At 38.9% G+C, this 14223-nt stretch overlaps 1 protein-coding gene across 1 annotated transcript in view; it reads right to left on the reverse strand.

The window, feature by feature from the left end:
* Window positions 1–14223, reverse strand: part of SLC44A4 (solute carrier family 44 member 4) — a 1277084-nt gene that overhangs the window by 865302 nt on the left and 397559 nt on the right. The window contains exon 2 of the mRNA XM_044082136.1: window positions 11980–12028. Within this exon, the coding sequence (XP_043938071.1) occupies window positions 11980–12028 (49 nt within the window). The remainder of the gene's footprint in view (window positions 1–11979; window positions 12029–14223) is intronic.

Here is a 14223-nt window from a genome sequence, read left to right on the forward strand (position 1 = left end):
GCTGCTGCATGTGCTTTGCGAGGTACATGCCAAATAGGGCTTTGTACTCAATAATGGGCCTTATAAGTGAAGAATACAGGGATGTTATGACTTTCTTGTCCCTGGATGAGATACCCTTACTTATGAGGTGGGCCATGTATAAAGCTTTCCGTACAATGGAAGCAACGTGGTGATCAAAAGTCAAGTTGCTATCAATCTGGGTACCAAACTCTCTCATGACTGACTGCGTGCTTAGGACATTGTTATTAGAGTGATAATTTGTGGGGACATCACTCTCTCCAAAGGGGATAATGATGCGTTTTGTATTCAACTTGAGGCCATGTTTCTGGCACCAGTCATTTGTTTGGGTGAGACCCTCTTGGAGGATGTACACATCACTAGGGAAATTGATGACAGCTCACAGCTTGCAGTCATCTGCAAACCTGGTCAGCCATAGGCCACTGGGTTTGGTCTATACCTCAGAAAAGTACATCTCAAATAACAGAGGCCCCAAGACCGAACACTGGGGTACGCCACTTGATACAGGTCTACTGCTTGAGGTGGCTTCCCCTGTTTTGACTAGGTGGGTACTATCAGTGAGCCAGTTAGATACCCATCTGGTAAACTCTCAACTAAGCATTAATCCATATGTTATCTATTATGCCCTAGTGGGGAATACTGTCGAAGGCTTTGGCCAGGGCAAGGTAGATGGTGTGCACGGTCTTCCCCTCATCCATGGCTTTGGTGACCATCTCAAAAAAGTCGACCAAATTTAACAAACATGACCTAATTTTGATGAAGCCAAAGTGTGTGGAGTCAAGTGTTTGGAGGTTGCCAATGTCCTTGTTAATGAGGTCTATGATAATCTATTCCATAGTCTTGCAGATCAGGCTAGTTAGGCTGATGGATCTATAATTTCCTGGATCGGTGGATGCTCCACCTTTGTGTAAAGGAATGACAGTGGCTGTCCTCCACTCAGCTGGGACAAAGCCAGACAGAAATAAAAGAAATGGAAGTGAGATCTTTAAAGAAGAATATGAGCAGATTACATAGAAAAAATAGAAATTGTGGGAGTGATACACACAGAGCAATATTTTGGAGGAGGACTGACATTTAAGGGAAGGCAGGAATTGCTCAATTTATGTAATGCTGGACTGATGATAATTGTATAATAGAATTTATGTGATGTATAATATTTATAACTGTAAACATGCTAACATGGTTTGTTTTCTTTTATATAAATGTATGTTTGCCTATGTCTTAAGTGATAATTTTATAGAGGTTTAAAAACTAGTCATGTCGCAGTTTGTTAGCATAATCATTCACACAATAAGGTTTCCCTGACTAAAAGTTACAGTCCAAAATATTAAAGTTTCCTAGCAAAAGCACATCTTTTTCACAAAACAATACATGGCTTTCTCAGGAAAAATAATTTTGTGGAAGGTTTTTCTCAAGAGGGGACTTATCTGGGCAGGCTTGAAGGAATGCTAGCTGACCAGCAGTTCCACAAGGCCAGCCAAAGCAGCACATTTTGGTTGCAAGAAAACTCTGAGGAAAACATGCTCTTTGTTTTCATATGGAGCTTCTCTTGGGCTCCTGGCAGTTAAAGTAGGTAGAGGACGTCCTCTAGCTTTGAAACACTTGTCAGTTTAGTAGGGTAGGACCCAAGTGTTAGGCTACTGCAACTGTGATCTGATGCTGATCATCATAACTTCTATTCTTTGTACCCAGGATCTTGTTCTTAAGATCACAACCCACAGCTGTAGTCAAAGAACAGGATGGATACATAACCCTACCAGTAAACCATGATAATTTCATGAGACCTCAGCTTCTGCTCCAACACTACAAACTGGTTTAACATCTACAAGACTGTGGTCAGTGCTTCAATCCACTTTTAATCTCATGCTTTCTGCCACCAGTCATGAGCATGACTCTGAGGTAGTTAAAATTATCTGCAAAAAACAGTTGTCTCCATCATCACCAACCCACCTACAGACAGTAATCCTCTCTATTCTGTGAGACTACCACAACTCAGATCTCAAAATAGTAGTACTGTCCACTATACATTCAGCAGTGAGTATGTCTAATGTATGTTGAAGATAATGTTCAACAAAGGCCAGAAATACATCATCATCATAATCTGAAAACAAGAGATACCACATCAAGACCTCTCAAAAATATACCCTCCCAACCTCAGCTTTACCAGGCTATCCTGCACAAAATCCACAAGTAGTAGTGGGACACAATGCATCTTTGACAGTGGGGAATCGATGCATCTCTTACACAGATTGCCACCTACATTGAACAATCGGAGTTAATATCAAGAATAATGATACACTGTACCACAACAGATGTCAGTGCCTACAGTAAAACTTTCTTCAAATCCATAAGACATCAGTAGACTGAATTAAATTTAATGCAGCCCCTAACATAATTAAGCAAGGCTAAATAAGTGGTTCACTGCCCCATAGCCTGGACGCAATAGGGACTGCTCCTACTTGAAGTATAGGTCAGCTATAAGGCAAATTATCCTCTCCAGTATAATTGCAAAAGCTTTTTGCAGAGAAGCTGAGGAGTGTGAATCTCCAAGGAGATGGAATACACACCATCTGTTTTTCCTTCTTCAAAGCAAGGGTCATCACCCTCCCACATTTTAAAAACATGCTTCTGGAGCATTTCTCCCCGGGCCTCTGCTGAAAACTGGATCTGTGGAACCTAGTCGGACTTTCCCGGTCAACAAATGTTAAATAAATAAATAAAAAAATAAAAATCACCCTGGCTTGCCAGCCCAGAGGTACTGCCCCAACCACTAAGCAACACTAAAGAGGTACTCGAGCCCTGCCTAGTGCCTTCACTTTCTCGGAGTCGATATCATACACACTTGCAGCCTTACCACTGAGGAAGCTTCCCATTACCACAGTCACTTCAGCTACAGTGATGGACCTCAACTCACCATATGATTTCTGGCACTATTTTCTGAGGGTGGGAGGGCATGCCCACTGGGACAAGGAATTCCTCAAAATGTTCTTTCCACCTCCTGATAATTCCCCTTGTAGTGATACTTCCTTGACACCATTCACTGCCTGATCCAGACTCTGCCTTTCCTCCCTGAAGCACTAAATTTCCTAAAGCATCTTTGAAGCTAAGCAAAAGACATTTTTCCATGGCCTTTCCAGAGACCTCATAAGTCCAAGCTTTCATTTTGGTTACAGTGGCACTCTCAGCATGCCATACTTCTCAGATGAATCATGACAACCTCCTAGAAGCATTGTTTCAAAGGAAACTCCTTCAGCTTGACAACATCCCTCATCACTAGTGTCTAGCAGTGGTACTGTGATTACCAGCATATCAGGAAAGGACCACCCTTCCCATTGCACCTTTGTGTTGATGTTGTAGTAAACAGGGTCTTAAGCATGATCCATTCAGACTCTTTTTCCCAGGTTCACTAGGATGCTAATCAAAGTGGAAATAGCATTGTGCTGAAAACATAAAAGACCAAATTAATTTTAGTACACAGTAGATGAATATTGCATCTCTGTGAATAAATATGATGTGCAGTCTTAAAATGTATTACCCAACAACATCAACCCTAGCTGTGCAATAAACTTTGTAAAATGAAGTGCATATAAGAATGCTGAAATATTGTCTTGCCTGCCAAGTTTCACATTGCATAGTGGCACACAAAAGACAAATTACAATAGTTTTAGAACGGTCAGTGACCAGGAATTAAATTATTTCATACTGAAAACTTGGGAATAAACTGTCACTCAAGTCCTAAATGTTAACAAACATGGTACTTTGACCGGTCTTGAGAATATTTTGATGAACGGACATCTGCAGCATAAGCAACACTTGTCAAGGAACCCACATCATCTGCTATCATGACTACTTTCATACACATTTTTGGCAATCGTTTTGTTGCCACTATAAGAAAAATCTTTTTTTTTCACAGAATATTAAAACAGGTATGACTTCAGGGCCACTAAATATTTATTTTATAAATTTATTTTTTAATTTGTTAAATGGGTAAATATCGACCCCTTTCAGCCACAACAGAAAATCATATAGTATATATATATATATATATATATATATATATATATATATATATATATATATATATATATATATATATATATATATATACACACACACACACACATATATATATATATATACATACACACACACACATAGATATATATATATATATATATATATATATATATATATATATATATAAAATAAGGACAATGATGTAGTATATGCAGTATTTACTTAATTTGTCTACACTTGGCACTGAACCAATTATGGCAGTTATCCATCATCTTTAAAGCAGTTGTATTCTGCTTTCTTTTGTAGGAGCTTCCTTAACTTGAACTTCAATTCTGTTATGGTTTGCTGTGACTAGTTTTCCTTAGGCGGCTGTTCAGAACCTAGAAATGGCTCTCTCACCTTTGGTGGTTTTCAGCTGATGTCTGACAAAAGTATATTTCCTGACTGGATCTCCGAGATTAAGTTTGTTCTTTAAAGGTCTAAGTTTTCTCTTTAGAGAACAGTAATCTAGTTCTATGATTTTAAATAGTAAGGTTCCTAATGAGAAGATAGCTGTGCTGGAAAAAGGGAACCAAATGAGACCCTTTAGCAGGATGTAGTGTGCACCCTTTGGTCAGATAGTAAAACAAATCTGTAACTCTTACTTTCAGTAATTTGTATTCTTTGAAAAGCATGGTCTTAATTTGAAAGATGAAGGTTTCCTAGCAATTGTTGTTCTGAGAGGTGGAGAGGTGAGAAATCTTACAGCAGAGTTCGAGTTGCTTAAGTACTTTGCTATTAATGTTGTCTGTATGATGTTTAAAGTGCAAGACCAAGGTATTTGTATTCTGATAATTATCATCAGCATACAGAACGGCATTAAGATGTGGGAGAGCATGGATCATGTTGTTTGTAAATAGTGAAGACAGTGAAGACAGAAGTGGTCCTAGCACCTAGCCCTGAAGGACACCAGTGTTAAAAGCTCCTTTAGTAGAGAAATGATTATTATAATACACCTGGAAGGTACTTTTGGAAAGAAGTAATTGTGTTATCCCAAAATTCCAGTTTACTCATTTTGCTTAATAGATTATGGCTGACTGTCTCAAAAGCTCTCTATTTCAGCAGACTCTAGCAATTATAGCTCGTCATTCATACTGCTACAGACAGTGTCAGCAACCAAGACCAGAACCATTGTGGTACTGAAGACATTGCAGAACCTATGCTGATGATCTGATAGAATCCCATAACTGTTTTATGAAGATTTGTTGATAAAGAAGTTTTTCAAATATTTTTGCTAAAGGCAAAGGTTGGAGATGGTTCTATAGCTTTTTCAGTTCATTAAGAGAAGAAACTTTTTGGGAGAGTGATACTAGCATGCGTAAAAGCAGCAGGTACTATTCCTGTAGTAAGGCAGAAATTATAAATAAAAAGTAGTTCAACGATCTTTTCAACTCCCTTCTGCAGAAAGTTGGGTGTATTAAAGTGTAACGTGCAATTTTCAAAATGAAAATTAATACATGAGGTGTTACAATGTTTCTCACCTTCATTCCTGCATCTGGTAGTGATACAAACACACAAAATACTCTAAACCCGATGGGAATATTACTCTACATACAATTGTCCTAAATGTAGTGCACATTATAATTGCAACCTCATCAGCAACATAAACAGGACATATCAGAAGGACAGGTAAGCATCTCAAAGATTATCCCCTTCTCTGAAACAGGCTTCCCTTCCATGTGAAGGAGAGCTCATCTCTAACCATATTCAAAAGTACCTTGGACCAGTGGATGATTAGTCTCAAATTTTCTCGGGTTTAACACTTATGTCCCTAATGCACAGGGGCAGCATCTGAATGCTTGGTTTGTACAAGCCTGTATCATAACCATAAAATTCCTTGGAGTACTGACACATCAGCAGTATTTTGGAAATCTGTGGTAAGTTTGGCCAAGCTTAAAATTGCTCTTGGGCCCATAGGCTAGTAACCATCTATGAACCCATTCCTTGTTACCACTTTGCTGTGGTAGTCATTACAAAAACTAAAGGCTGTAGTGCATAAAATGCCTAAGTTTATATGCATATATGCTGTAATTGTGAGTGTACAAATGGAATTATTTTCCACTATTGGTAAGTGAAGGTTGCATGAGGATTTACCAGTGCAAGCCAACAGGTAGTTTAAATGCCCAACAAATTGCGAGCAAATGTACACATGTCTGAAAATTCCAGATTTAAATGTAAATATGAATTATTCTGCAGTATGACAACCTCAGTTTGTGTATTAGTATGGGTATGGGGTAGGCACAACCTTATATATCTGAGACAACGTACAGGGGCTTATGTTGAAGAAATCACAGTAACTTGCTAACCTGAAATGCCAGCTACAAACCCCACATGTAGATGGTATATAGAAAACAAACTGAGCATACACCATGGGTAACACTTTTTATGATGATATAATAACAAAGCTGATACCAGGACATGTTCATAAAAGAGGACTCTAATTTATTGACTCAGACACACTGTGAAAACTTAGAACATTCCTTTTCAAAGTAATTTAAGAACTCCTATAAAATGCACAAGGCTGACCTTGTGCCAGCAGGTAGAATCAATATAACTTGCTTCTGCATTATTCATTAGGTACATGACTTGGTCTCTCTTTTCCGATTCTCAGCTTAGCCAATGACCAAATCACGCTCACATTTTCACTCAGAACAATCTCATGCAGTTCAATAGGAAAACAAGTCCCAGGGCTACAGCAAGTCTTCCAAGAAGAAATAACCCCAAAAATGGCTGGTCAGCTGTTGGATTAGTTTAAGTATTGGCTATATATTTACATGACATGGAAAGGGGTCTAACGCAGGGGCCCATGTGGAAAATTTGCCACTGGACAATCAGGGATATCAGTACGGTATTTTCCATCTTTGATTAATGGGACTAGCCATCAATAGTTCTGTGCCTGTTAGTAGTTACATATACTACAATGCAAGTCATAATGCTGAAAGTCAGGCCTAAACTATGCAGAACAGTATAGCTGAGGGATGTGGCACCAAGGCACATGTTAATTTTATGCAGACTCCACTACATGAGGAAGTCCATTGTGGATCTTTTCAGTGAAGTATTTTGTAAACCAGAACTAGACATGAAAGAACCCTACACCAAGTTTGTTGTGTGATAATTTACTTGCAAATGTATTGACCAGTGGTGACGTAGTACATACCTGCCTAAGGTAAGTACAATGGTACGGAAGCTGTGTAGTGATAAACATTATATCCATACAAGCATCACAGATGTAACATAAGAAAACATGCAGTTTATTTAAAAGACAGGTTCTAATGTCATATTGATATATTTTATATAATCTGATTTATGGAAATAAGAATTATGTGCAAGATACCTTGGTATCCTAGGTGTTTGATGATTTATAGATAAAAAAGATGTGATCTACAGTTAACAAAAGATCTCGGGTGCTACTCATAATTAAAGTGAGTTGTTAGGTACAGCATTTGCCCTCCTTTGTGGTTTATGGAATCATGATGCACAATGGAGTAAAACCTTGTGTGCATTCTTGCTCTATTTCCACACACTGATAAATCCACCCCCAATCATTCACAATTCACTTAACCTATAACATGGTTATACACTGGCTTGTATAGTGTAAACTACACGACTGGAGTTGCATAGAAACAGCTGTTGTAGTGCTTGCTGTCACAGTGGCCCCCTCCCACTGATAGATTTGTACACAGTGCTGAGCAACATAAAAGCAATGAAAACATTTAAAAAATCCCTACCAGCAACAAATGCAGGAAACTCTGCTACCTCATAAAAGCATATTCTGCCCCCACCCAGTGATGCTGGTAAGCTCCTGCCAATGACAGTGCTCATAGCTTCAGATCTCATTATCGTATTATAGCAATGAACCCAATTTGCCATCATGACAACTGATCATGAATTCTTTTCAAATCATAGTCATGACAGCAAACCACAGTGCACTGAAATAATGCAGATTTGATATATACAATGTCTTACCAGATAGCTGCATATAGCTGTTTTGGGAAGACGTATTATACATCTCTAAGATGCCTTACCTCAGTATAATATGTAGTGCTCTCAGGATACATACTGCTCCATGGTAGCCTGAATACAGGAACACTAAGAATGATAATGCTCTCCTGTGTGCTGTTCAAAAAAACAGAAAACCAGGGCCTACCATAATTCAGTCCCTGACGGCATACTAAAAATAAGGAGCAAGGATGCATTTGCCCACATGTGCCCTGTGTTCACAAATCCAATGACCCAACTTTTTCAGGATGTGTACCTTAACATACAAGGCCATGTCAAACCCAGAGCTGTTGGACATTACACTTAAATAAATCCCAATCCCTCAGAGACATATGCTCCTGGGATCTAAACCTTGTCATCACAATGAACAAACCATGCAGGAGGGATAGGTTCCTGACCCAGAGACTCCCCAAACTCTGGAATAGATTGCCCATACACGTCAAGCAGAGCGCCTTTTTGGCCCTCTTCAAAAGAAACCTTGATGATTGGATGAGAGATAGGAAATTCACCCCGGGGATCACGTCAGTCACCCTGCTAGACAGGGGGTCCAGGGAAGAAAAAGCCAGGGAATTGTTATGGCTAGGTTTGTATAGGCCCTAGGGCCAATAGCCTAGTACCAACCTATGACCCTATGAACAATGTATTTTCCTGCTATGTAGTACCTGATGTTTTCAGGATTAATAAGATGGAATTTGTAGAATACAACAGGAAGCTACAGCAAGAGGAGCATGCAGACTGCCTTGAAAAAATATATACGAGTGTGCGTGTGCGCAAGAGAGAGAGAGTGTGTTTGTGTGTGTGGGTGCACGCACGTCAGAGAGTGTGTGTAAGTGTGTCAGTGTGAGTGAATGTATAATATGAAGCAACACATTGGTGCAGTAAGTAGCACTGATGCATCACAGCAACAGGTTCCCAGATTTGGTTGTCTGCGGAATGCCTTCTTTGCTGACTCAGCATGTCCTCCCTGTGGATCTTTCTCCAGGTATGCTAGTTTTCTCCCATATCCCAAAGATATCTGGTAGGCGGATTGATGACCGTTAATTATCCATAGGGTGTGTGTGTGTGTGTGTGTGTGTGTGTGTGTGTGTGTGTGTGTGCGCGCGCACGCATGTGTGTGTGTGTGTGTGTGTGTGTGAGAAAGATATGGAAAAAAGGCCTGGCAATTAATTTCGGTTTCATATTTGCCTAGTAAACCCTGTAGATAAAGGTGGCTGTTCATGGGATTGCTAAAACATTCAGATGTGACTTGACAGCACTGGACAGATGGATTGGTCGGTGGGTGTGTGCAAGTGCACTAATTTTTTTTAAACTATATACAGGCTTAGAAACTAAACAGACAGTTTGGGTAAAGTGAACCCCTCATCCCAAGTACTTACAAAATGATTGCTTCCTGTCTAAACAGAGGGTGTGATTGTTTAAGCTAATGTAAACTGTATCAGCTTTCTGCAATAAGTTGAAAACAAATAGCTGCAGAAGGATTCACTGTGCATTTTTAAATTTATTACTCCTAAATAATTGAACAGCATGACAATTACAAGTGCCATTATGTTACAAATATGGTCATTAACTGATTAATTACCAACTAAATTCCCCAGGGAGATAGACATCTTGGCTTAACGTAAATGTAGATATTAATTTAGGCCTAAATGAAGGCTTAGAATCAGTAGACCAACAGGGAATAATCTTAACGTGCCATAACGGCAGCAATGGCAGTACAGAAATCCGGGGGTAAGGAGAACCCCTACGCCACCAGGGATTACACTTAAGTGCTGTAATGGCACCAACAGTAGTATGAGGATTGGGGTTGGGGGGGGGGGAATACATCAACCATTGGGGATTAATAGATTAGTGCCATAATGACACTTCAAATACTATTGGTGATGGGGGGATATCTGGAAGGACAGACGGGTTAGGGACTGGTGTGTGCATATGTTTGTATTGTACCTACTTGTTTGTGTGTGACAGTGACTTGGGAAGAGAAGGAGAATTCCACTGTCTTCAAGAGCAGCTATTTACTACCACAACATGCAGATCAGCAATGGTCTGCACTTCTTAGTACTAATGCAATTCAGAGACATGCAAATTAGCCAACAAAATTACTGCTAACATGTCTGGGAATCGCAAATGGGTGCATTGTGGAAGACACTTTGCATGAACCATACAGAACTCCTAGGCTAGCCTGTGTAGTATACACTAGAACATATACAAAAAATAGCATAAATCACACAAACTGTATTGCATGTGAAATGCTCCTTATAAGTAAACCTCACACCATTAATCATTTAAAATTTTCTCATAACGTAGTTACACATGTTGCAACAGCTACAGGTGAAAGTCCTCTCTGATATAAGACATACTCATTTGTACACGTTTCATAAAATACCTATCAACCACTGTATCACCAATATTTTTACCGCTGGTATAAGAAAATGATAGCCTTAACATGTCATTATTTAGTTCATCATCTTCCATGAATATAGTCAAATGTTTTTAACTAAAGTAGTCACTAAATCTGTTAATATAGCAATAACCCACGCCTGGGTGTGGGTAATGCAGGATTTACCCACGGTTGGCGTAGTTTGGTCCCGAAGCCCAAGGGACCAAACAAAGACAACCGTGGGTAAATCCCGCATTACCCACACCCAGAAGTGGGTTATTGCTATTATACTATGACATTATTTAAGAAAAGTAATAATCAGTTTTCTTAAATAATGGCATTTTATAATGCCTCTTTGCTGCCCTTCCGCAGCTGTCTGGTATCCGCGGCAGTTCTGATGTACTGTGCATGCCTACGCAGTACATCAGAGCTGTGGCCAGCGGAGAAAGCAAGATCTCCGTTGCTTTTTTACTGTTTCGCTATGTTAAATGGGTTTAACATAGCGAGACAGCTTTAAAATAAGCAACGGAGATGTCCGTTGCTTATTTTAAAGCTGTCTCGCTATGTTAAACCCATTTAACATAGCGAAACAGTAAAAGGCAGCGGAGATCTTGCTTTCTCCATTGCTTTTTTTTTTAAAACCTGTCTCGCTATGTTAAATGGGTTTAACATAGCGAGACAGCTTTAAAATAAGCAACGGAGATCTCCGTTGCTTATTTTAAAGCTGTCTCGCTATGTTAAACCCATTTAACATAGCGAGACAGGTTTAAAAAATAGCAACGGAGAAAGCAAGATCTCCGTTGCTTTTTCACACTGTGTCGCTATGTTAAAAGAGTTTAACATAGCGAGACAGCTTTAAAAAAAAGCAACGGAGATCTCCGTTGCTTTTTTTAAACCTGTGTCGCTATGTTAAACTCTTAACATAGCGAGACAGTGTTTTAAACGAGACTTATACTAATGGAAAAAGTCCGGGCGACCGGACCTTTTTCCATTAGTATAAGTCGATTTACAACGTGCACGCTGGCCAATCAGCGTGCACGTTTTGGAATATTAATGGGGGGTCATGGTGTAATACTGTATATACAGTCACAAAGAAAATTTTACTAACAGTATTAATTCATAAAAACTTCATCAGTCTTTTAAAATCACCCCCCCCCCTTCTGCTATAAGCATTCCAATAGGCATTTTTAATTATCACATTTGGATAACCCCTTTCATAAAATAGCTTCACTCAAAAAATCTGATAGATATTCTCCTGGGCTATAAAATTCACTTAATGGTAAGGTACTGTTAGTATATATTCGGTGACAGCTGGCACCATGTAAGAATGTTTCAACTGCTGTGTCCTCTCTGAAATGTTTTGCATAAATGTTATTATTTTCTCTAAATAGTTGTATATCCAAAAATGAAATATGCATCACTATGCTACTAGCTTTCTTAGCAAAATTAATCCCAAAACTTTGATTTTAGAAAAGGACAAAAATTCCTCAAACCAAGAATTACCCCTACAAATACGTCATGTAACATACCGGTTTCTGATGGGTCCATTGAAAGCGGGATCATATTTTGAAGGTTCACCTAAAAATAAAACAGGAGAGGTCAAACAAATCATTAATAAGGAAAGACACATATGAACAGGCTGGGTATTATACATTTTCACAAGAGTGGTTATTTCTTTGCTCTCACAGCCTGGAAGTATTGAGGCAGCCCAGATGGCACTAGTTAAATAACATTCACATTATGTGAAAAAAAAAGTTTGAGCTCAACTCAATGATGGTAATAATTATTACAGTAGAAATGCACAGGCAGCATTACAAAGCAGCTCTCAGGGAACAGAAAGTACAGTGGTGTAAGTAAACTTACCATAAAAAGTAGATGTCTAAATGATCACTGCTGCAGTGGCTTAAGCTATATGGGTTCTATCGTGCATAGGATATAACAGCCGGCCAAGCTTCCAAAGCTTCAGGGCACCCTCCATGCACCTAAACTGTTAGTCAGCTTGATCTGAGCTGACTAAAAAGTTAGGTTTGGATGCAAAGCCCTTCAGAACTTTACCAATAAAGAGATGAAGGTTGCGCATCACATGTACACTGCTAGGAAAAAACATACTGAATTCCTCAGTATTTACCAGTTTTGTGGGCAAAATAATGGGGTGCCACAAATTCCCGAGTGGCCCCTTTAATTCCAGATTTTTTTTTATTTATTTATTTTTTTTGTATTGCAACTTCAAATTTATGGCTGACATCATCACACATTACCAACCTAAGGGGGTGCGACTGAATGACATCAGCTTTGTTGGACTGTTATTTTGAACTGTTTGGAAGGAATATAGCAGCAGTACAACAATTGCTCAGCACCTGACTACATGCTGCAGGTCTTCCAGGTAAGAAAACAAAAAAGAATTGTAATGTATGCTATCAAATAGAAGAACTGTGTCGCTACAGGCCCAGCTTATTGCATGTGCATTTTAGCAGCAGTGGCAGAAATGTATTGTAAGCAGAACTGTTTATTCAGTGCATGAGCAGAACTGCTTGGCGATTTAGAGGTGTGTGTGTCTCCAATTTGACACTCAGAAATCTTATTGCTGCCATTCCATTCCATTTCAGAAATCTCTGCAGCTCCATGTGTGCATGTGTATGCGTGTGTGTGTGTATGTTTGTCTTTGACAATTTAGGGGTGCGTGTGTTTGATACTCAGAATTGCTGCCAGTCTGCAAATCTCTGCAGCTGAGATCTCTAAGCAAGCTGTAGCTATGTGTGTTAAAGCAAGCACTCAGAAACCTGATTTAAGCAGAAATCTCTATTTAAGCAGAAGCTCCATGTGTTTAAGCAGTCTGCAAATCTCTGCAGTTGAACTCTCTATTTAAGAGAGCTACAGCTCCATAGCAAGCACTCGGAAATCTAATTTTTAGAAGAAATCTCTGTATTTAAGAGGGGTGCATTTAACCAGAAATGTCTATTTAAGAGGGAATCTCTCTATATAAAAGGGGTGTAAGCAGTCAGAAATCTGATTTTAAGCAGAAATCTCTCTGTTTAAGAGCATGTATGTATGTGATTTCTTGCGATTCAATGTTTGGCTCATATAACTTTTGGTCTGTTCCTCTTATAATTTGTGGTTTTGTAGCAAATCAGTGAGAACTGAATTCACTAAATAATGATAGTCATTTAAGTTTGTCTTCCTAGCTTGTCTTCCTATCTTTCAGGAAAGGCGTGGTAACAGAAAACATCTTATTCTAGCAATTTTCTAAGATTATACAAGCAATATTTAAAATGTCTCCTGCTTTTTTTAGCCTTTGTCCCCATACCCAATAAATTTTGGCTTTTTCCAGATTTCTTACGCTGCATAGTTCTTCAGGGGCACAAAAGTTTAGTGCTGCTTATGCCAAGGCTGTTTATGTTGTTAGTAGCACAACAGGTAGAATTATTTGTTTTTATGCAGAAGGCTGTGGGTTCTACTCTCACAGTATGTAGATGGATTGCCGATACTGTACTGTGTTGTACTTTTAAAGGGGATGGATGGTGCATGCCTGAGAATGTCTTCTTTGGCAGAGATACCTAGTAATTTTGAACCTGTTATCAGTTTGCCATCCATTCCCTACTGCAATATTACTAGCTTATTAATTTTTGTAATGTAACATAGGCAATTTATTCCTAAAGGGCAACAGGCACTTAATTTGTAAATGAAACAATGAAATATAAAGTTGTTTGCTAGCAGCAACCTCTTCATTAGTTACAGATCTCCTTAATATGGAATTATTTAGATGCTTTTTACTT

This window comes from Protopterus annectens, chromosome 9.part0 (genome assembly GCF_019279795.1).
Source record: "Protopterus annectens isolate FY-2018-M chromosome 9.part0, PAN1.0, whole genome shotgun sequence".
NCBI lineage: Eukaryota > Metazoa > Chordata > Ceratodontiformes > Protopteridae > Protopterus > Protopterus annectens.